Below are 24,771 nucleotides of genomic sequence, written 5' to 3'. Positions count from 1 at the left end.
CACATGCCCAGAGGTTCCCTTGTTCATCTTTGCGTCCTGTCCTCCGCGTCCGGATTTGCATTAATGGACCATTTGCTTTGGCGGAGCTAAGCACCAAAGAGATGGGGGAGAAACTCAACGGAAACATTCACAACCCGTCATTGCCGGTAACCACCCGAAGACGGAAGTGACCGCCATTTGCGGGGTGGGCGCCTCTGCAGCCTGCTTGAGCGTCTGCGCTTTGAGGCACGTATCCTGCGCGTAGCAACGCATGAAGCGATCGACGTGTTGCCCGCCTTAATCCGGTTTGCATCTGTCGACGGCTCCATCAGACATGGGCGTCCCCTTAGCCCCGCAGAGGTTCGTTGCGAAACACGGAAGTGACGGTCAGAAACCGCCTTATCCAATCCGCTTAACGCGCTCGGGTACCCCGTTCCCCGCGCGGCCCCGCCTCCTCGTCCTCCAGCCAATCAGGCGTGCGAGCGCCGAAGCGACGACCGGCGTCAGGACAAAGGGGGCGGGCCGTGGCGGGGCGGACGCGAGGGGGAGCCCCTAGTTACGCGGGCGGCTGGGTCGCTAAGGGCCGAAGTCTCGCGAGACTCGTCCTCCTCCCTCCTCCTCCCGTCTTGTCAGCGGTCCTAAGATGGCGCCGCCGGGGCTCGACGCTGCGCTGGAGCTGCTGGGGCGGATCTCGCGGCTGGAGGAGCCCTGCGAGGAGCTGCGGGCCCTGCGGGCGGCTGTGCAGGCCCTGCCGCCCGGCGCCCTCCGGGAGAGGGGCCCCGAGTTCCCCTTGGCAGGGCTCTTCGCCCTCATGGCACGGGGGGGCAGGCGAGTGGGGGCACTGGGGGTGGGTGGGGGGCCTCGAGGCCCGGCGGAGGGTCTTCGTCTGCTGGGGCAGCAGAGAGCGTAAGCACCGCGGCCGAGCGCTGGGCTTCGATCCGGGTTGTTGCCGTTTTAAGCCCCCTTCTCAAGGGGCTAGTCCTCCTCGAGGAGCTGCGTCTGGGCCCTTGCCGCTTCGAATTGCGGGCGCAGGCGGCTCATGTTTTGGTAGGCCTCGGGGTTTGTTTCGGAGCAGCAGTTGGCTTGCATTGATTTGCGAATTCAAAATGCACATTCCCGGCGTAAGAAACTTTGGCAACGCCACACCAGTTAAATCGAGAGAGGGGTTCGCCGCGCGCCTGTGTTGTACTCTTTCCGGCGCCAGCTGAAGAAGGCCTTTTCCCTTTTCCTAGGCATTTTTAGCATTCCAGTTTTTTTAGCTCTACTATCTTAAATCGGCTGTCGTGTTGAATCTGCCATTAAAACTTAAATCTGCTGTCTGTGCTGCTGCTAGATTTTACTCTGGTTGTATTTGTATTCTGTAGCTTTAGGGCGCAATCCTGTGCATGTTCAGACAGAAAAAAGTCCCACAACTCTGGCATTCCCCAGCCAGCTATACCCTTAGGACACAATCCTATGCATGTTCAGACAGAAAAAAGCCCTACAACTCCGGCATTCCCCAGCCAGCTCTACCCTTAGGACACAATCCTATGCATGTTCAGACAGAAAAAAGCCCTACAACTCCGGCATTCCCCAGCCAGCTATACCCTTAGGACACAATCCTATGCATGTTCAGACAGAAAAAAGCCCTACAACTCCGGCATTCCCCAGCCAGCTATACCCTTAGGACACAATCCTATGCATGTTCAGACAGAAAAAAGCCCTACAACTCCGGCATTCCCCAGCCAGCTCTACCCTTAGGACACAATCCTATGCATGTTCAGACAGAAAAAAGCCCTACAACTCCGGCATTCCCCAGCCAGCTATACCCTTAGGACACAATCCTATGCATGTTCAGACAGAAAAAAGCCCTACAACTCCGGCATTCCCCAGCCAGCTCTACCCTTAGGACACAATCCTATGCATGTTCAGACAGAAAAAAGTCCCACAACTCCGGCATTCCCCAGCCAGCTCTACCCTTAGGACACAATCCTATGCATGTTCAGACAGAAAAAAGTCCCACAACTCCGGCATTCCCCAGCCAGCTCTACCCTTACGACACAATCCTATGCATGTTCAGACAGAAAAAAGTCCCACAACTCTGGCATTCCCCAGCCAGCTCTACCCTTAGGACACAATCCTATGCATGTTCAGACAGAAAAAAGTCCCACAACTCCGGCATTCCCGAGCCAGCTATACCCTTAGGACACAATCCTATGCATGTTCAGACAGAAAAAAGTCCCACAACTCCGGCATTCCCCAGCCAGCTACACCCTTAGGACACAATCCTATGCATGTTCAGACAGAAAAAAGCCCCACAACTCCGGCATTCCCCAGCCAGCTACACCCTTAGGACACAATCCTATGCATGTTCAGACAGAAAAAAGTCCCACAACTCCGGCATTCCCCAGCCAGCTACACCCTTAGGACACAATCCTATGCATGTTCAGACAGAAAAAAGTCCCACAACTCTGGCATTCCCCAGCCAGCTATACCCTTAGGACACAATCCTATGCATGTTCAGACAGAAAAAAGTCCCACAACTCCGGCATTCCCCAGCCAGCTATACCCTTAGGACACAATCCTATGTATGTTTATTCAGAAAAAAGTCCTACAACTCCCAGCATTGCCTTGCTAACATGGTTGGCTGGGACATGCTGGGAGTTGTAGGACTTTTTTCTGTCTAAATATGCATAGGACTGTGTCCTTAATGTATTATATTTGAAATCGTATTTTCTGTTGTATTTTTGTGGTTTTGATTTTACGAACTGCCCACAGAGCTTTGGCTGTTGGGCAGTATAAAAATGAAATCAATCTGTCAATAAATATTTGTTTAAAAAATTTATAATGCTTGATGGTACAGTTATGCCAATTAGTTTTTCAAAATGCTAAAATATACTTAACACTGTCAACCGCTGAGAGGTTTTATTATGTTCAGCGACAAATAAATACCACAAATAAAAAATAAAACAACCATATAACTTGTTAACAGTCAGCCAGCTTTTCAAGAGTAACAATATCAGTTATTGTGCTGTGCGGTGGCTGTGGCTGTTGTTTGTTTGGTGACCTGTTGTGGGAATATCTACACATTGGGAAGGGTGAGCTGAAAATATCAGAGGGATTACCTCACTCTCTTAACCCACAAATTTAGTGGACTATTTTGCCTTTACTGACTGGTAAACCAATGAAAGAATCTGGCTACTCAGGAAAGTGAAACTATTTCTCCACGTTATCAGTCTCTGTAAATTGTCATTAGAATGTATTATGTCTACAGAAGTACATGAGGAAAACTTATCATAGTCAAAACAGAATTACACTGTTTTGACACCCATAGACTGTCAGATATAACTAATTGTTGTTCTTGAAAAATTGACTGACAAGTTATATGGTTGTTTTGAAAAACTAATTGGCATAACTTCTACCATCAAGTATTAAATTTTTTTGTAAAAACCCTTTAACTGGTCTAGTGCAGTGTTGTCAGGTTTCTTACTCTTACAGTGTTTTTTTCGAGTTTGTTACTGGAGGACCTTGCCTTTTTTGTTCTGTACATTTATTTACAGACACTTTGTACTCTGGTTCCCCGCCAATGCAAGTCCCCAAGATGGCTTGGAACATTTTTTATTATTTTAGAATAATAATTAAAGGTAACAATAGGAGCAACAGCTAGTCAATTTGCAGCAGTAAGTTATGGAGAAGTATAAGAAGAGCCCTGCTGGATCAGACCAAGGGTCCATCTAGCCCAGCATTCTGTTCACAAAGTGGCCAACCAGCTGTCGACCAAGAACCCACAAGCAGGACATGAGTGCAACAGCACCCTCTCACCCATGTTCCCCAACAACTGGTGTACATAGGCTCACTGCCTCTGATACTGGAGGTAGCACATAGCCATCAAGACTAGTAGCTGTGGATAGCCTTTTCCTCCAGAAGTATGTAACAGATCAAAAGCAGCAAGAAACATGAGCAAATAAGACCTTATGTTAGGGATGGGGAATGGCATTTAGCCCCAAGGCCAAATTCAGGTTTGGTGAAGCCCTTGGGGACCAAATTCCAGTGGTGGCTGGGGCCAAATGCAAAGAGTGCAGAGCCAAAGGCAAAAGGAATATGGCCAAAAATACAAAAATAAAGCAATAGCAGCATATTTTTGCTTAAAGCTCTTACTGTCAGTAACTAAGCCTTAGGAGAGGCATTTCAGTCTTTTAGAATGCGGGAAGAACTGCACAAAAACTGGGAAACCACCAAACAATCGGTGGTTGGAGGAAAGGGGGTGGAGCCAAGGGAAGGTGGCATGGTCTTCTGGGGGAATCTGGAGGGCCAGACCCTTGGAGGGATCAACTTGGTCCCTCGGACTGAGGTTCCCCTTGCCTGCCTTATGCAGCACCTTAAAAAAATCAGCATGTAAGTGCATAATTGATGTGCCTGGGGAGTGTGTTTCCCTAGTTTAGATGGCACCACAGGAAAAGGCCATGTTGCTGGTAGTAACCTCTCTGAACTCTTCAGATGGGGGTCCCTGGAGTGGGGCCTTGGCTTCAAGGACATGGCACATGGGCAGACTCGTATGGGAGCAGCTATCTAAGTCTGGATTGTTTAGATCTGGAGTGATCAAAAACAGCCTTTAGTTGAACTGCTTGCTGACTTCCCTGTGTGTTTTTTTTTTCTCTTGCAAAGCAGTGAGCAGATCTCTTCATGTGTTTCCATTCTGGAGCAGTTCCTCCAAGTCATGGACCCCTTGTACATAATCCGAAACTTTGGGGAAGAGCTTCAGAAAGGGCTCTTCCATCCGGACGACTCAGTCAAAATTCTAACTATATCCCAGGTATGCTGTGTAGCATCCTTTTTAAAATGTCATGCTTGGTAATCTCTGATGGGGGCGGGTGTGTGTGAGACTTACCCTACCTTTTTTATTTTTTATATATTTATCTATTTATTTATTTATTTATTTATTTTCATATTCATTCATTCATTCATACAGGCGTGCGCGCACACACAAATGTGTACTGTGGCTTAGAGATTCAGCTGCAGAGTGGCAGGTGGAACATATGAGAACTAGCGGGGGCACTTATATACAGCTTTGTCTTGCCATTTTGTGTGTATATTGTGCTTGAAATATATTATATGTTCCTTTGAGAACTCTGGTTAGAAGGTGGGATGTAAATACTCTAATTTGTTTTTGAAAAAAATCTATAAAGGTACAAGAAAATAAAAACAGCAGACCAGGAAGACAACTAAAAGCCAGTGTTTTTTTTTTTTTTTTTTTAAGGAACAAAACTAGCAAAAAAAAAACGAACGTGGGGAATCCCCTTTAGCCTTTGGTAGATTACACTATACTATCAAAACCAAAAGAACATTGCAGTAAATAAACTTTTAAAACATCTAAAGCATTAAGATGAGCAGGTATAACTTGCTTATAAATAGTATCTTGTCTTGGCTGCCTATAATGAGTAAGCATCACTTCCAGGCATGGAAGCTTGGCAGACCTTGGTTCTCTTTTCCTTATGAAAGACTGCACATTTTAAACTTTTATGTTTCCATGGGCAACTTTGGGGAGTCCAGGAGCCACTTTCCACCCCAGACACCCCTGCGGGTGATACTCCCACTGCCATGCCACCGAAATTTAATGAGTGCCGCAGCAGAGGATGAGGGCCCCCAAGGGCTGCGTCTTGCCTACCCCTGGTTTATAGCCTGACTTTCTTAAATTTTTAACCCAAAGTGACCTACATACAATTCTAAAGCAGTCAAATATAAAAAATAAAACATGATCACCAAGAATGAAAATGTCAGAGAAACAAATACATTTATTTGGTAGATTTATATCCTGCTTTTGACTACAGCTCTCAAAGCAGCTCATAACATTTATAAACAGACAATAGATACCCCAAGAACCACATGCTTAGAACAAAAACATCCAGCTCCACTTAAGCAGGGGTTGGCATCTGATGCTCTTTCCCACAGGCGGTTGGCATGGGATAGCCACGTTGTAGGAAAGGGGGCGACAGCTGGAACAGAGGCAGGCTTCTGCTGCTGTCCTCACCTGGCTGTCTCTCTCCCTCCCTCTCATTCCTACTACGTGATTTTAAAAGAAAAGTACCTATGCATTAAATCAGGAAGTGCTAAAATAAAATGGCACAATAAAACTCAGTCACACAGGGAAGCAGGAACACTAAAGCAATAGGTCCCAGTGGTCATCATAAAGAGCTGGGTTTCAACCTGTCATCTGAAGCCCCACATGATTGACTCAGGTAGACATAGAATCATAGGTTTGGAAGGGGCCTACAAGACCATCGAGTCCAACCCCCTGCACAGTGCAGGAAGCCTGATTCCCAGGCGGTCTCCCGTCCAAGTACTTACCAGGGCTGACCCTGCTTAGCTTCCAAAGTCTGGTCTAGTGCATCCTTTGCGCTTGGTTGTAAGATCGACATCCCATTGCCTGGTTTTAACGTGGAGATGGTGCCCTTGAAATGTCTGAGGGTACCAAGGGGATGCAGCAACTGCTTCTGCCTGTCCTCCCCTCCTGGCTGTTGTGGGTCAAAGCTGGGGTCTGTTTGCTGCAATGGGGAGAGGAGAGCGGGCAGAGGGGCCAGGCTCCATCCAATCTTGGTGCCTCGGAGGATGGGTACAATCTTGAGGTGAAAATCGCACTACCCTAACCAGTGTTAAAGCCACTTGGTTGAAGAAACAGCACTGTGTACAGGGTGCCTTACATAGGCAAGAATGCAGGTCCCTGCTCCAGTGTAATGTGCAGTCTGAAAGGCTTTAGAGAAAATAAGTGGTGAGGCGGTATAAACTTGGGCAAGGGCAGTGACACTTTTGTTAAAGTTTGGTTGCAGCTGACTATTGTTTCCTTGGACTTCTGAAAGGCTTTTGACAAAGGCCCTCACCAAAGACTCCTGAGCAAATTTAGCATTCATGAATAAGAAGAGAAGTCCTCTATGGATCAGTAACTGGTTAAAGAGCAGAAAGAGAGTAGGAATAAATGGTAAATTCTCCCAATGGACTGATGTAAGCAGTGGGATCCCTCAGGGATCTATATTGGGACCAATGCTTTTCATCTGGTTCATAAATGATCTGGAATTAGGAGTGAGAAGTGAAGTGGCCAAGTTTGCCGATGACACCAAATTATTTAGGGTGCTTAAAATGAAAAGGGATTGTGAGAAGCTCCAAAAGGATCTCTCCAAACTAGGGGAATGGGCATCCAAGTAGCAAATGTGGTTCACTGTAAGCAAGTGTAAAATGTTGTATGTTGGGGCAAAAAATCCCAGCTTCAGGTATAACCTGACAGGATCTGACCTAGTGATGACTGACCATGAAAGTGATCTTGGGGTTGTGATGGATTTTGTGAAGGGATCTGAAGGAAGGGGGAGAAGTGGCACCATACGTGTGTCTTCAGTTCCACCCATGTGGGCAGCAAGGGTCATGTAGGCAGAGTCATGTAAGGGAGCAGGAACATTCCTTATCTCTCAAAACTCTGGAAAATCACCCTAGAAATATCTTAATGAAAATTGGCTGGGGGTTGATCATGAATGTAACTAGTTCTGTTCGTATAATTTTGCTATGATTAAAACCTAGCACAAGAAGAGCTCTGCTGGATTAGACCAAAGGCCTCTCTAGTCCAGCATTCTGTTTCCCACAGTGGCCAACCAGATGTCCTGTTAAAGAGGGGCAGAACCTTAGGCCTGTGGGCCGGATCTATCTGGCCCTCCAGGGTTTCCGAGACAGCTCCACCCCTTTTCCTGACTACAGATCATTTGGGGCGGGGGGATATATAGGAATGCTTTATTTAACTACACAAGCTTGCGCAGGAAGTACCTGCTGGAATTTGCATTATCACATCTTAACAATGTTGTGCTGAATCTCTAGGTCGGAAGGGTGGTTGAAGACCCTGATGCTGCGAAAGAAATCCTTAACACTCCTGAGTTACTGAGGCAGGTCATTTATTGCATCGCGGCAGAGAAAATAGCAGTGGCGAAGGAGGTAAGAGTCCTGTCAAACTGACACTGATAGCAGCTGATTACATTGCTTTTCACCATATTTTGAGGGCAGGCAAAGACCCCCTCTGGCCTCTTCTCCAGCTGGACTGTCCCTCCCTCTCCCCACAGGGCTTTCTCCTATCAACTGCCCTGTGGGAAGGATCTTTATTAGTTGTTGTTTGAAATACTGTTTTTAAATGTTTTTAAATGTATAGCTTGACTTGTAAGCCACCTTGATAGGATGTTATCCTGTAAGGCAGGATAGAAATAATTGTAATATGTACATAATTAATAAATAAATAATAGCCTCTCATTCCATTGGCTTTGGTGCGCAAAAATGGCCTCTAGCTGACCAGCCAGAGGTAGACAAGTGCTTCTTTTTAAACCCCCATTGTATCAAAAGTCACTGAAATAGGTATGTGTGTTCTTGGGAAGGGTGGAGGTTGGAAAGGAGTTGGTAAATTTGTGGACTTACTTGCAAGACTGCCCGAGTTGAAGCAGGAGAGGAGAGGAGAGATACTTCATCTGTGCTAGGTGGGGTTCTTGTTTGGCTAGCTTATATGCTCTTGTATAGAATTTGCTGTTACAAAGCATAGTGCTGGGCATCCGTTTTAAAATGGATTGCATAACTTCATGGAGGAGGAGAAGTCTACTGACAGCTAACTATGACCTCTATGTTCAGAGGCAATCGATCTCTGAATACCAGGTGCTGGGAACAACCGTTACTCAGTTTGTAGTTGGGGATTTCCCAAGTTTTGAGGAAATGTTGAGGGCAAACTAATACTAGGCCTAACATTTATCCCAATGTTTTTAGAAAGCTATGTTGAAAAATCACAAAATGGCAATGAATTGAAATTTATTTGGGGCAGTGGCCCCAAATCTGTTCAAAGTATGTAATGAAACCAAGTGCATTAGTTGTAGAGCATTAAATTATGCACAGTTTGGTGTATAAACCAACCTGTGATGCTGAGAAAATGGAAATTTAAACATCCGAAGTGGCTTCAAGGGCATGTTTGTGCTGTTAAGTAGTTGGCTTCAGCCATCTCGGTTGTCACCCTTGGTTTTTGGGTCAGTGCTAAAGTGCATCACTTGGGTGCAGACAGATTTGGATTCAGCTGGTCAAAAAGCATGAACGCTCAAACAAATTCCCCTCAAGACATGGGAAACTTCTCGGGCTATTGTCAGTTTCCCAAAGCAACTTGCTATCTGCCGCGGGAAACAGGAGTTTGGTGTAGACCAGCCGTCCTCATCTGGGAGCAGCCTTTCAGTTCTTGGGCTCTTCTAATGACCATCTTATACAGGTGCGTGTCTAGATGCAGCTGCCTCCTCTAACTACCCAAGGGTAGGGTGAATTGTGTGAATTGATCCAAACTTAATTGTGTGAACATCCAGATGCAGGGGGTGTCTTGGGAGTCCCTCTCCTGTCTGAAAAATAATTTCTGAAAGAATACCTATGTGTTGAACTTCAGATCTAGTGTGTGTGTGTGTGTGTTTTAAATCCACTGTCTGTTTCTCCTGCCTTTGTTCACATTGCTGTTCTCCATTGTTTCCTAGGCAATCAAGTCACTGTCGAGAGTGGCAGAAACACCGGAGGGCTTAGAGGCTTTGCTGGCAGGCAACTTGCTAGTCGACTTGAAAAATGTAATGGCCAAGAGTGACATCATACGCTATCGAGTATACGAGGCAAGATTCTTTATTTCCTTTGCGACCTGGCTGATCTCTAAACTCGAATGTGTAATGACAGAGGGGTTAATTTGTGTAGAGGGAGCAGGTTTGTTTAGTCTTCTGGCAAGAAGCAAGTCAATGACCAAATAATATATTTTTTTGTTTTCAAATATATATGAATGGCCTGTGTGTGTGTGTGTGTGTGTGTGTGTGTTGGGGGGAAGAGTGGGGATAGGCTCCAGATCTTCTCAAATTAGAGCAGCCTTCCCATATCTGGTGCTGTCCAAGTGCGTTAGACTACAGTTCCCAGTCAGCATGGCCAATACTCAGGAATGCTGGGAGTTGCAGTTTGGCACATCTGGAGGGCATAGGTTCCAGAAGGCCAATATAAGAGCTGGCCTAATTGTTGTTACTGTTCCCTGATGTGTAATTGCACTGCTCTGTTTTGTACGGTTTTAATGTATTAGTTCGTAGTGTTTTTATATATGCTTTTATATTTGAGTTTATGTATTTCTTATGTAAGCCACTTAAGAGATCTAGTGATATCAAGCGGTACATAAGTAGTTTTAATAAAATAATAAATTACTTGCTTTTATGTTCCACCCTTCCTGCCATGAGCCCAGGGTAGCATTCATGGATTTGGGGTGGGGTGGTGGGGGTGGTGAACCCACTCTGTCCTCAACAACCTTGTGAGGTAGTTCAGGCTGAGAGGATGGAACAGCCCCAAATCACTTGGGGAGGGTGGGGGGGTGGACGTTCTGGGCACTCTGTCCTGGAATTGGAAGTTCAGATCCCCCAAGTCCTGCACACACTTAACCACCACATGCTACTGGCTCCTTCCATCCTGAACCAGAATGGGAGTTGTAGTCCAGCATTTCTGGAAAGCATCAGGTTGGGGAAGGATGAGTCATAAGTAGAACACTTCAACCTACCAGGACACTCTGTTACTGACCCTAAAGGTGGCCATCTTTGAACAAAGAAACTTCCAAGTGAAACTGCTGAATTACACCCCATCTAGAAGTTCTGTTCATTTGGGTTTGAATAGCGATGATGGTTTCCTGCTCCACTACACATGTTAATTTACTCAGCAATGCTGATTGTGTTATCATCAGTTGTTACTGCTGTGCTTATTTTGCACAAGTTTAAACTCTAATTGAATTGTCATAGACATCTTGCATTTCAATGCCATTTAACCAGTGATGTGGATTTTCTGGAAAAAATTGTATTGGAAAATTTTCCAATGCAAATTAAGCTAATTTGCATAGGTTTTCAGTTTGCATCAGAAAATCTTCTGATGCTCTAGAGCAGGGATGGGCAACCTGTGGTCTCCAGCTCTTTTGGCCTACAACTCCCATCCTCCCCTACTGTTGGCTATGCTGGCTAGAGCTGATGGGAACTCAAACATTTGGAGGACCACAAGTTGTCCGCCCTTGCCTTAGAGAGATCTAGTTTAGCATGTTTATTGTACTTTCATTTAGTAAACAGTGCTAAAAAAGTACCCCTTGTTAATTGCTTGTTCCAATGCACCACACGTATTTGACCTGAAATATTTGAGGGAGGGAAATTAAAGGACACTTAATGTGATTTAAATGTTACATTATGTGGAAATGTGTACCGGAATACCTGAAAAAATCTGCTTCCCTTATGTTGTTTAAAAATAAAAAAAGTAAAGGTACTGAAAACTGTTGACACACTCACTAATTTTAGCAACCGAAAGCTGTGCATGATATGCTGACAACCACTCATCTATTTCCAGAGAGTTCAGTTCTCTTTCCCTAAGGTTGTTGGGGCACCTTCAGCTTCCCTGTCACTACTTATGAGTTCTGTTTCACTCTGATATGTGTGTGTATATTTTTCCATCACATACTTGCTAAGAATATGCCTGATTGTGTAATGGTTACGGCATAACTCTCCTATTTTTACAAGCTTCTCAGTGCCCCCTTCCCTGTGCTTTTGTGTTAGCTAGTTGTCAATATTTCCTCTGTGTCTGCGGATTCGCTGAACTACTGCGTGAACAGTGGATTAATATCGGAGCTGATCGGGGAGCTGACGGGAAACGATGTGCTTGTCAGGTGTGTGGTAGGATGCTTCTTGAAAGCTGCTTGGATCACTTGTTGGAGTTATGTCTTAACTGTGGCTTTGGTCCTGTTGCAATGCATTTATTTAGTACAGGCTGCTTTATGGACCAGCCCGAGTTTTGGCCGGTATACATGCAGAGTTGTGTACAACGGTGTACACAGTTTCAGTGCATATCATAGAATCAAAGAATAGTAGGGTTGGAAGGGGCCTACAAGACCATCGAGTCCAACCCCCGTTCCCTGCATGCTGCCTCTCTTGCCATCTCTGACCCGATTCATACCTCAGCTCCAGTTCTTATGCAGTGATGGAGCACGTGGATGTTCCACCCTGCACCCCCTCACACGCACTTCAAAGAACATGTAAGCTGAGCGTTCCCCGGCAACACCTGATGATAGAGATGAGCTGTGTCTCCAGGCTGAGCGAGTGTTGTTGTGCAGGGATCCTGGCATATGTGGTGCTGGACAGGACGCAGGCATCCCTCAGAATTCTGGAGAGCCAGTCCTGTGCAAATCTGTGCCCTGGAGATATAATTTCTGCCATTCCTTGCTTTCTCGATACCTTGCACAAATGTGAGAAAGCCCTGCCTCTTTCCCAAGCCACCTGTGTATGCCAAAGGATGCAGGGGAGGGGACTTGCGGCAGCCACAAGTAATGGCTGAATAGGAACCCAAGCCAATGTTTGTGGACACCTGAAGGAGAGCTTGAGAACGCAGGGCTAGCATTAGTTGCACCGCTTGGCTAATGGGCCCTGGTTGCGGGGCATTACCCAGAAAAACTTAATTTCTAAGTGGCTCTTTCAAAGCCAAGATCATCCTAACAATGTATGTAACGATGCTCCTGTGCCTCTTGCTCAGGAGTTGGCCCCTTTGAACACAGGGGATTGAGCTTCTGAGTAAATTTAGTTCCCTTAGGGAGCAATCCTATGCTCCCTAGACAGCATAGGATTTTTTGGTTTCCTGGCTCCGATGTCAGAAACAGCTCCGACCTCGGAGTCAGGAAACCACACTCCTTGTCCCCTTGCAGCCAGTGTGGAGAAAACCATGCTGGCTACTGCTACAAGCTCGTTGAGGGTGAAAGGGGTGTGTCAGTGGGTGGAGAGGGGAGGAGACTAGGGACGTGGGGTTGCGAAGTATCCCCAGCCTCCTTCCCTCCCCCTCCCCAAAGCCGCCTCTAGATGGGCAAAATCGCCTGTCGAGCTAAAATGCAGATTTAATTGCAGCTTTGAGCCCTTAGTAACTGCGGGGTGGAAAAGATGAGAAGGCACAGCCTACACAACGGCTCGGCTGGGACCAGCTGCAGTTGGGCTTCTCTCCTGGAACTCTCTCCGCGGTGGCTGTTGTACTTGGTCATTTTATGTCAGTGGAAGGTTTTGGTAGATTGATCTTTGTTTTTCCTCCCCCTTCTCTTTTCCTCTTTTGAGTTGTGCCTCTTACAGTGCAACCCTATGTTTGTCTGCTCAGAAGTAAGCCCCATTGAGTTCAATGAGACTTACAGGTAAATGTGTGTAGAATTGCAGCCTAAGGTTGTAAGCCAGAGAGCACGGCCTGTGTCACCTTTTCAAAAACTTGGCAGTGTCCAGAAAATTTTAGGTGCTTCATAAAAATAAATGACTACATTCTACTGCAAGAATAATTGCGATGGATTGTTGGGAGTATTAAAGGAATCTTAAATAACTGCCTCACATTGTCTTTCTGTATTGTAGAGCTACCTGTATAGAGATGGTGACATCGCTGGCCCACACTCACCATGGACGCCAGTATCTGGCCCAGCAAGGAATCATCGATAAGATTTCCAACATAATCATTGGGGCCGAATCCGATCCTTTCTCAGGCTTCTACTTGCCAGGTGATGGAAGTATTCCTCGTGGGCTTGGTTTTACTTCTGCACGAGTTTATTTCATTTATTCAGTGCTTTGATCTTGCAACCTAAGCAGAATACATGGGGCTCCCATCCAGGTGTTGACCAGATCCAGGTTGGCTTTGCTTCAGCAAGGTGGCTGCTTCATGTGCCCTCAGGCTGGCTGTGCCCATGCTAGCTGAAAGTGATGGGAGATGCAGTCTTAACACATCTGGAGGACACCAGGTTGGGGAAGGATGCTTTAGACCATGCCCTGCAGCCACACTCTTTGCTTCTTGGTGTTCAGTTTTTTTTAAAAAAAACACTTCTACTAATTTAGTAGGATATGTTTGATATAGGAACAGTGGAGGCATGTGCCTATGCTGAAGGTTCACAAAGAAAGTTAGATCTGTCATAGAAATAGGGCTTCTCTACACCATGCTTTTATCCTGCAGCTTTACCAGACCTTCTGCTTCCGGATTCTTTGCAGGTTCAAGATTGGCTTCTTTACCCATGGACTTCCCGTTGCTTTTTTCCCCAGGGGTTTCCTTTCTGACCAAGTTCTACATGTTTCATTATACAGCCACTAGATGTAGTGCAGTTTGGGAAGTACATGCAGCCGATACCCTGGTTCTAGAGAAAATGCCAGACTTTCCCCGATCTTAAAAACACACACAACGGGATAAAGGTCATAAAGCATGGGAGAGGTCCTAGAGAGTGACGACGTTGTGTAAAGGACCCACAATCTTCTGTGAGTGACCAATCGTGAGCGCACGATAAAAGTCTTGTGTAGAGATTCCCCTAGTCTCTCCTCCCCCTGACAGTTGATAATGTTAAGTTTATATCCCACTGTTCCCCCAAGGAGCTCAAGGGGGGAGCATTTGGTTCCCCCCCCCTTTTATCCTCTCAACAACCCTGTGAGGTAGAATAAAGCAGGGGTGGGGAATGTCTGGCCTTTCAGATGTTTCCGGGTTCAGCTCGCATCATCCCTGACCATTGGCCATGTGGGCTGGGGCTAATGAATTGGAGTCCGGCAGTGCTAGGGGTGAGGGGGATAGTGACTGGCCCAAGGTCTCCCAGTGAGTTTCATGGCTAAGTAATGATTTGAATCTTGGTCTAACCAGTCCTAATCTGACATTCTAACTCAGGGGTAGGCAGCCTGGCGCCTTCCAGATGTTTTTGACTACAACTCCCATAAGCTGTGACCAGCGGGCATGCTGGCTGGGGCTTATGGTGGTTGTAGTCCAAAACATCTGGAGGACACCAGGTTGTCTACACCTCCTTCATCTCACTCCCAAAGGGAATGTTTCTGCACACAGCCTCTTTCGCCCATGCAGCAGGACTGTAGAACTTCCTATGTGTGAAGACGTTATTCTGTCTAGCAAAGCTTGGGAGGGGCTAGGTGGGGCGGCGGGAGGCGTTAGTTAACAGTTGTGAGCTTGTTTGCAAGACTGTCCTAGCAGGGGCTCTAGGAACCTTTTTAGCCACACAGGATGCGTGACACCACATGCTGGGGACAAACTGGGGATTGCAACCATCTTTGCACCCAGCTTCCCAGGGCAACTTGCTGGCTGCTGTTGGAAGGGGTGTGCTGGACTGGATGGCTCTTTGATCTGATCCCGCTGGGTGTGTGAACGTGTTCTAGGCAACTAATGTGAAGGAAAAATAGATTCCAGGCAGGTTGAACAGTCAGGAATTTATTAAAGCCCACACAGCTGTGGGAGTGTCAGTTGGAACTGAGTCTCTCTGAGCTACTCCCAGACAGTTCCTTATATATTAAGTAACAATCAGACAAGGAGACCATACATTTGCAGTAAAACAAAGCTTACCTTTTGTAAGGTATATTTTGCAAGCATTAGCACGTAGCCAGAAGAAGCTCTCCAAACTGGAAAATTCCAGTTCAGGGTAATCTTGATACAGCAGCTGTGGTTTATCACTTTCAAAATGCATGTCTGTAAGGTATGCATCCCCTTTTCCCACCCATTCTCCAACAGGTTTTGCAACATACAGAGTCTGGTCAAGAGTTTGTCATCTCTTTACTGGATCCAGGATCCAGTAAAGAGATGAGGCCTTTAATCTTTCTTCTACAGGCCTATTTGGGCCTGCCCCCACGCTAACAAAACTACAGTGGCACAAAGGTGCTAACAAGCAGGGAATTCCCAAACTGTAGCAGATCCTAGAATCACTGTGGGCAGGATAATTCTGGCTGAAAAAGGAGGGGAAACAGACTTGGCCTTCCTTGGCTGCCCTCACTGTTGTGTTCCGTTGGTGACAGCAGTGATGGCAAATGGAGGGGTAGGCTTTTGCCCCTCCCTCTCTGTTGACAGCTGGTAGTCTTCCATGCGATGTGTGTTGGTGTTTCTCCCTTGTTAATTAAGCCCGAGGGTAACTTGGCTTCCTAACTGCGGTATCCTTAAAACAGAACAGAGATACCAATGGTAACTCTACACTGGGATGGATATTCTACCATCACAAATGCCAGCTTCTTGCTGTGTCTGTGAGGATTAGCCCAGGATCTTGCAGGCTGTTGCAAAGGGTATAAACCGTGGACCACAAGTTGCCCATCCCTACCCCTCAGTTTAGGATTAATCTGACAGGGGACATTGAAATGGATGTGTGCAGTTTGCATATAAAATAAAACACAGCTCCAACCTTAGCCAGTTAGGCCTGGCAGGTATAGAGAGCCAGTGTGGAGTAGTGGCTACAGTGTTAGAGTGGGAATTGGGAGATCCAGGTTCTAGTCCCCACTTGGCTTGGAAGGTCACTGGGTGACTTCAGGCCAGTCATCAGAGGGCCTGCTCCTGGTGGTTCCACATGGACCTATGGTCCAACTGGAGTCCACCCAGAGAAGAGCCTTCAGTGTGGTGGCCCCCTTCCTATGGAACTCCCTGCCTCTGGAGGTCAGGCAGGCGCCAACACTGGGTTGTTTTTGCACCTCCTGAAAACAGCTCTTTTCCAGGAAGCCTTCCTTGGGTAACCAGCCTCGGTTTTCTTGGCACTCTGTTTTTAAAAGAATAATCTTAATATCATGTTTCTTCTTTTTATCTTTTGTTCAGCTTATCTCTTGTTCACCTCTCCAGAATCTGTTTAGATGGGGGGCGTTATACAAATGTTGTAAATACATAAATAAATAAGGTTGTTGTTGTGAGGATAAAATGGAGAGGAGGCGGTTTATGTACACTGCCTTGGGTTCCTTGAGGGAAAAGAGTGGGATATACATTTAATAAATAAAAATAAATGTAGGGTTTCCCCCTAACCATTGTCCAAGAGGCGTATGCGTACATGGTGTTCTTGTCTGTCTGATATCTCTTCCCAGGTGCTGTATCTGGGTGGTGTGACTAACTCGTGTCTTTTTCTTTTTCTGTGCTTGGCAGGCTTTGTGAAATTTTTTGGCAACCTGGCTATAGTTGACAGCGCCCAGCAGATCTGCGAGCGATACCCTGCCTTTGTGGATAAAGTCTTTGGCATGGCGGAAGGCCATGACCTGACCATGTTTGGGGTGGCCGTGGATACCCTTGGGATCTTGGGGTCCAATGAAGAGGGGAAGCTGGTGTTGCAGAAGAGCGGTCTGTATGCGTGTGTGCGCACGCGCAAATATAAATCAGAGGAGGGAGGGGGCCGTAACTGCATTGCATAAAGCAGACCCTCACGGTGGAGAAGGTGACATGGCTGGGCATTGGGACTGGCTGTCTCACATTTTCTGCATGGAAGTGAGAAAATGTTGCATATGTTCCAGGAGCGGCCCCAAGTGCAAGGGTTGCTGATGACACTCACAGATTAGTCTGTAAAGCCTAGGTGGAAAATCGCTGTCCTGTGGGCTGGATGCGGCCCATTGGGCCTTCTCATCCAGCCTGCAGCCTCCCTCCGACCCCAGTCCCCCTTCTCCATACAGCAGTTAAGCTTAAAAAAAAAGAGAGTTCCCATTGACCCTAGTAGAAACTTCTTTTAAAGCGTAATTGCTTCGTGGGGGTAGGAGGGGAGGAGAGCTGAAAGGGACGGGGGGAAAGGGAGAAAGAGTCCAGAGTGTCAGTTGCAGATGGGTGGGAATTACTCCTCGCTCCTATATGCATCTTCATGCTACGAGATCAAGGCTCTTGTAAACACTGCATGGAATCCTTCAGGAGTGCTCAGGAAGATTAGAAAATTAATAAATAGAGATGCTTTCATGGTTCAGAATGGAAATATTCAGTGGGGAGGGAGAGTGGGAGAAGGGGATGGCTCTGTCAGCCATCAACATGCGGCGTCCCCCCCCCCCCCGCCGCCCCTGACAGATTACCCCTGAGGAAATGCAGGAATGGCAGTAAAAAGGTTCCTCGCCCCTGTTCTATACAGTCACTTTAGTCTTATATGAGACAAAGGTGAGGAAGCATTCTATAATTTTATTTATTTATAAAGCTTTTTGTATTTATTTATTATTGCTGTTCATATGCCACCTTATCTGCTAAGAAGCCATCAGGCAGCATACAGCAATTTAAGCAATAAAACCTTAAAACTATAAAAACTATATCTCATCCTTCATCACAATGCGGTCACAATATACAGTATATCATCCTTACAAAATCCAGTAAACACATTCCGTCAGGGCCAAATTCAATATACACCACCCTTCAACTGTCTTGCTTGGATACATAGGCCCAACTGTTCATCAAACGATCTGGTGGAAAAGAATTATTTTCAGTTGGTGCTGAAAACTAACCATTCCACAGCTGGAGTGCCACCACCAAGAAGCCCCTATTATGAGCTCCAGAAGTCTCGACTTAAGTTTTGTTATGTAATCAAAAAGGCCTCTTCAGATCTTAATTACCCACAAACCTTTTTTTGTTCCCTGCAGTCTCCAGTTAAGCTTTCCAAAGTGACCTCCTGTTTTAATTTTGTCTCAAGCGAAGGGGTGGCATGTGGAAACAAAGCATTTGTTTCTATCTTGGAGGTGTGATCATCTGAGGCAGGCCAGAGCAGACAATACTGGGCTAAAAGGAGAAGTAAACTGACATTGTATAAGGCAGCTTCTGATGTAATGGAATTTCTTTTTTCTCCTCTCTGTCTTCCCAGGCAGTAGATTCCATCATGTGCTAAACAGAATGGGACATCAGGCAAAGAATGCCCCAACGGAGCTGAGAGTCCGGTGCCTGGATGCCATTTCATCTCTCCTGTACTTGTTGGTAAGCTATTTGAAATGGAAAAAAAACCACATGCTCATTCTCATGAATAATGGAGCGTTCTGTTGCTGAATTTGCACTTGCAGGAAAGTGATGACAGTTGGGTGTCCTTGGGCATCTTGGGTGTCCACGAGGGGATGAGTTAAAGAGATGTATAGCAAGCAGTTCCTCTGACAGAGTAGCAGATGTCTCTCAGTAGCCTTTCAAACTTACCAAAAGTATGAACATAACTGCTTCCATCCTTCTTACAGATATATGCATGCAGGTTGAATCTGAAAGGTGCATTAGAGAAGAATGTAACTTTGCATAGCCTTTGTCATATATTCCAAAGTTAACGTTGCACTCTCTCGAGAGTGTTGGGATAAAGGTTAAAATTCCCGACTGTGTCTCTGCAGTTCTAAGCCCTCTTCTTGGATGAGGTGCAGAAATCAGAAGTGTCTTAGGGTGCTTTAAAATTAGTGTTTTTGTCTGAGCTTTTAAGAAAACAAGTGATTGGCTGCATTTGCAAACTCACCTCTACCTTTTGCATACAGCCGGACCACCAGACAGAAGACCTTCTAGGGATGACAGAATCCTGGTTCTCCTCTCTATCCAGCCAGCCCTTGGAACTCTTCAGGAGCATCAGTACGCAGCCCTTCCCTGATCTCCACTGCGGTGCCGTAAGGGTCTTCACTGTAAGTGCCCTTTTTCAACAGCGACCTGTCTTGACCAATTCAAAAATCCACAGTTAGGACCAACCGAATATACATAAAAGAGTGGGCAAGCTTTTGAACTCTCCAGGTTTCTTCATCAGGCAAGATGTTACAAAAAGCAAGTGGGAAGAGTTGGGTATGGAAGGGCTGACCTGATGTGGAAGTCTTGCAGTCTACAGGGTCGGAGTCTTAAGATGGAATGAAAGGAAAGCCGCAGACTTAAATGGGTTAGACTCTACTAGGTGTCACACAGGTTTCAGTTTACACCTAGGATGTTAGGGACAAACACATACATAAATGGCTGATCCCCTCACTTTGAAAATAAACAATTAAGTCGTTACTCAGATTTGTCTCCAGGTTTCTTGGCAGGCAAGAGAGCAAAACTGAAGAGAAACATAGCAATCTTTATGTTGATAGTGGTGAAGCTGGAGATTAATTTGGGCTGGTGCACTGGATTAAAAAAGCCAGTGGAAGCCAGATTGACAGAAGGAGCAATCCTAGGTCTTCTAGACAGTGTCTGGGGGACATAGGATATTTCGGATTCCTGGATCTGAGGCCGGAGACAGCACTCCGACCTTGGAGCCAGGGAACTGAGGTCCCTGCCCCCTCGCAGCTGGTGCGGAGAGAACCACGCTGGCTGCGTCTACAAGCTCACACATGCGTGCTTGTAGAGGGGTTAAAGGGGTGTGTGTAGCAGGGAAAGGGACTGGGGATGTGGAGATCTGAACTATTCCCAGGCGCCCCTGGCCGCCTTCTCTCCCCGAAGCCTCCGCTAGGTGTCCAGAAACACCCGTCTAGCCAAAATGCAGAGCGGGAGGCATGACATGGATCCAAGTTCAGAAGCTTAAAAGTACCCAGGGCAGATCCTATAAGATTGCACCTTAAATGTACCAAACCATAAGCGTTACAGCTCTGTTGTTATTTCTTGGGCAGTCTTGTCCAACATGGCTCCTTCCTGATGCATTGGGCTGCAACTCCCACCACTTCCAAAGAACATATCTGGAGGGCAGGTTGGGGAAGGCCACTGTAGGGGCCTTTCTGTATTGACTCCCTTTAGTTTGAAGGCTCATTCGCCGCCTCCCAACTGCATGATCCTCATGGCAGCTTACAACAGGTGAGGTGAACAAGCAGGGGAGAGGCTCTGGGACGCCCTGCCCCAGGAATTGTGATTGACCTGTCATCCTGTTTCCTAAAGAAAATGTAATATGCTTCTTATTCCAGTAAGTGTGTGCTTCAAATACTTTAAATTTGCTCTTCTCCAGGCTGCATTGCTGCAAGTCTATACTTTAATATCATACTTTGCTAGTAGCTTTATTAGGAGTGTTAGCAGCCTTGGAGGTCCTGTTTTTGGGTCGGAGAAGTGGGTATAAGTCTTTTAATCTTTTGTTGTTGTAGGCCATTGCTAATCAACCCTGGGCCCAGAGGCTGATGCTGGCTAGCCCCGGCTTTGTGGAATATGTCGTGGACAGATCAGTGGAACCAGACAAACCTTCTAAGGAGGCGAAATATGAACTCGTCAAGGCCCTGGCCAATTCAAAGACCACCGCGGAAATCTTTGGAAATCAGCATTACTTAAGGCTTCGGGCTTACTTGCGCGAAGGGCCTTATTATGTCAAGGCTGTTTCAACCACGGCTGTGGAGGGAGCGGAATAACGTTGAACAACTGGCTCCAAGTTACTCTCCAGTAATTCCAGATGGTCTTGGGACTTCACGAGGGCTTTTGACTCCATGGGGAGAAAAAAATCTGAGGAAGGAATTGGCTTGGTGGTGTTTTTTTTAAACTTTGAAATGTCAGATAATTGGGTAGAAAGGTTGAGGACCATGTTGCTCTGGCATATCTTTATTCTCTGAGGTAAGGTGAGGAAGCGTCTTCGGCTCATTTTTGGCAGTTTGGATCTTTAGTCAACAGCTGGTGCGTGTACTTAGTTTGCACCTCGTGGCAGCCCTCATAAATAGCAGCTTGTTTGCCTGGTATAAGTGCTTCAGTGAGAAGATGAGTCATTCAGTGGGCCGAAGACCCCAAGGCCGCCAGACTGCTCTCAGCACTTCCAGCAAGGCGGAGATGGTGGTGGTTGGGAGGGGTGACTCCTGCACCCTGATCTGATCCTACATGCACTGACCGCACTTCAGCCAGTAATGGCTGACCCGTTATTGTCCATGCAGAAGGTGAAAGACCCATAGGTCTTCGGGGAGAGCTCAGCCTGCCAATAAGGACAGGCTGGAGTGGAGCTTCTGGGTGGGAGCTTTTAGGTGGAACAGTCCCATTGGCTGTTCTTTGAATTTAATGGAACGTAAAGCTAAGACAGGTATATGTGTTGCCGAGCGCCTCCATTTCAGACTGCAGGTGAGGGCATTTCAGACTGCAGGTGGGGGCTCCCTCACAGGAGGTATTTCCTACGTGTGCGAAACAAGTAGGTGAGGAGAAGCCTGGCTTGGAACCTTCTCCCAGCACGCTAGGATTTGGGTTGAGTGGGTTTACCCATTGCATGGGTTGAGTGGGTTTATTCCCTTACGCCTGCCTTCCGCAACCTGGCGCCCTCCAGATGCTTTGAACGTCAACTGCCATCAGCCCCATCAGCATAGCTACTGATAAGGAATGCTGGGAGTTTTTGTCCCAAACATCTGGAGGGCAGCCGGTTGGGGGAGTCTGCCTGGTGCGCTCCCTGAATCGGTGCAGCCCAACAGCAGATCACATCACATGGGGCTTCTCATCATCTGCTAGCACTTCTGCTGACCGTACTGTGTTTTAGATTGGGGTGCCACCAGAAGACGTTTTTTCTGGATTTCAATCTCTGCTCGAATCCTTAACTATTAACATGAGTTGCGGAGAGCAGAGATGAAAGTCAGTTAGAAAAGCTAAACCTCAGAGGTACAACTTTCTGAGAGAAACCAGAACTTTGGATCAGGCTGTTCTGGTGGGTGGAATGGTTAAGCTTTGACCAGCAAAATGGCTTTGGCAATTGCTTCCACCTGATGTTGAGTGATTTCTCCACCCTGGTCAGGAGAGGCTTTTGGGGGCACAAAAGCTGGAGCGGGGGCGGGGGGATGGAGAAGTCCCCTGGCATGAGCTTCCTTCTGGGTGCAGTACTTGCGATTCATTTCACCATCTGGATGAGAGAGGATGCTAAAGTGAGTGAGTCTTCCTTGGAGCACAAACAAATCTTTTTATCAATTGGCCATTTATCACTGCCACTGCTACCACCTGTTTACTTATATGCCACTTTACATCAAGAATGTGCACAAAGTGGTTCACAACTTACCTGATAAGCAGCAATAAATATAACAGTTGCAAATAAACATAGTGTAAGTACTTGATTTTTAAAAAGCCATACAACTTTGCATAAAACAATACAGACAAACTGATCTAACCCAACAGCTTAAAACCAACTAGGAGGGAGACTAAAGCCTAATGTACTAACTGCATACAAGGCCAAATAAACTTCTGTTCCACGAAGGCAGCATGGGGTTCTCCACAATTCACCTACACAGATGGGTCAGCAGTCACATCTCTTGCTTAGGGCAGCCTTCCTCTGGCCTCTCGCCTGCGGAGGTGAAGATTTCCACTCACAAGAATGTAAGAGCCCTGCTGGATCAGACCAAAAGCCCTTCTCGTTCAGCAGTCTTTTTGCACGGTGGCCAGCCAGATGCCCATGGGAAAACCACAAGCAGGACGTGGATAGCCTTCATGAACTTGTCCAATCACCTTTTAAAACCATCCAAGTTGGTTTGCTATTTTGTGGCAGCGAATTCCATAGTTTAACAGTGTGCTGTGTGAAGGCCGTAAGCTAATTAGAATTCATAAGCACAGATTACTTGGAAGCAAGTTGTGTGGAAATTTGGTTCCCAATTAAATGACCACAATTCAATACCCAGTGGTGTGTGTTCTCTGTGTCCCAGGCTGAACTGTGTAGGTATTGAGTGTGCCAGGGTAATTCGTTGGTATTTTGCAAAGTAGCTCCCATGGTAGATAAGTCCATTGTTTTAGTAAGTTGGAACGCTTCCACCTGTGACGATGTTGATTTGTATTTCATTCTGCTTTGAACAAAAAGGCACATCTTGAAACGGGAGTGCGTACGTCTGATAATGTGAGTTTGCAGACACAACTTTGACCCAGTCTTTTGGTCACACTACTACAGTTTCAAGTAAACTTGTGCGTAACAATCCCTTTAGGTGTATCCTTAACACAGTATCATGTAGAATTGTCCATCTGAAGCAGAAAAAAGGTTGTGAAATGAGTTAAATAATGAACGTTGCTGAATTTGTGTAATTTGAGGTGATAACTTGTCACCATATAATGTTCCAAACCTGCAGCTCTTAATAGGTGTAGCATCTGTTGCTAGAGACGGTACTCCTTGCATTTATGAATGCATCGCACAGTTTCAGACCTCTCAGCATTTTACATATTTGTGCAAACAGACCTGTGCCTGTTCATTTCATTAGCAGATGAAAGAATCGTTCAACTTCTGAAATGTACTTTGGGGGGGCAGGGGGGAGGAGGAGGAAACAAAAATGCTCTGCTAAACCTCACCAGGGGTCTGTCTAGTCTAGCATTCTGTTCTGACGGTGGTCAGCCAGATGTGCATGGCCTGTTTGTGAGCTGCGTGAAAGCACACTTCCCCTGTTGTCCCTCTCCCCCACCCTCCATATCAGTTATTCAGTGGCCAAGTGTGCTGCTGGGGGGGGCAGGGGGGGAGAATTGCTGCTGCCCGTGTTGATGGGGGCCGGGTTTGAAAACCTCTCAGGCTCCAGGACACAGGAGCTACCTCCTTGTCCCAAGTCAGGGTGGGAGAAGGGAAGGCATCGAATGTGGGACCAAAAGGGAAGGAGAGTTCAAAGGTGCAACTTATGCCCAGTCCATTTCAACCATTAAAATGCTTCCTCAGGGCAGTTCTTCAATGAACCAAACAAAATTCTCACACAGCTGCACTGGTCAGATTCAGTAAGTACAGTGTGGAGAGGCCTATGGCCTGCCTGCCAGCCACCCAAGCAGTTGTTAAAGATGAAGAGCCTGTTGGAGAAAAGAGGTGGAAACCCTAATTCAGCACCACAAAGATGGTTGAATTCACAGGGATTCAAAGCCACACCTTTTAAGCGAAGGGCTGGGAGCACCTGATCTCGGAAGCTAAACAGGGCCAGCCCTGGTTAGTACTTGGATGGGAGTCTGCCTGGGAATCAGGCTTCCTGCACTGAGCAGGGGGTTGGACTGGATGGTCTTGTAGGCCCCTTCCAAGCCTATGATTCAATGATTCTAAGTACTCAAAACCCTCAGTCTAGATCAGGCCTGGGAAACCTGCAGCCCTCCAGATGTCATAAGAAATTTGCAATTTTGGTAAGTTCCTGTAACCCCCCCCCCCCAACGAAATACAATTCTCTCCCATCCCTCGTTACAAGTTTTGATTGCTCCATACTTTTTACCATGGAT

The 24,771-nt window shown here is 46.6% G+C and overlaps 1 protein-coding gene across 1 annotated transcript; it reads left to right on the top strand.

The window, feature by feature from the left end:
* The first annotated feature begins 613 nt into the window (after positions 1–613).
* On the top strand, positions 614–23,579 carry PSMD5 (proteasome 26S subunit, non-ATPase 5). The gene is made up of 10 exons (XM_084820730.1): positions 614–807; positions 4,627–4,771; positions 7,813–7,926; positions 9,477–9,605; positions 11,550–11,659; positions 13,368–13,510; positions 16,876–17,067; positions 18,551–18,660; positions 19,191–19,331; positions 20,745–23,579. Exons 1-10 carry the CDS (start codon positions 623–625, stop codon positions 21,000–21,002), a joined length of 1,527 nt encoding a protein of 508 aa, XP_084676856.1. The 5' UTR covers positions 614–622; the 3' UTR covers positions 21,003–23,579.
* Positions 23,580–24,771: the final 1,192 nt, after the last annotated feature.

The sequence above is a fragment of the Heloderma suspectum genome, chromosome 14 (genome assembly GCF_057233095.1).
Source record: "Heloderma suspectum isolate Gila_16-S chromosome 14, 16-S_ref, whole genome shotgun sequence".
NCBI classification, from domain to species: Eukaryota; Metazoa; Chordata; class Lepidosauria; order Squamata; family Helodermatidae; genus Heloderma; species Heloderma suspectum.
This window is presented reverse-complemented; position numbering and strand designations above follow the sequence as displayed.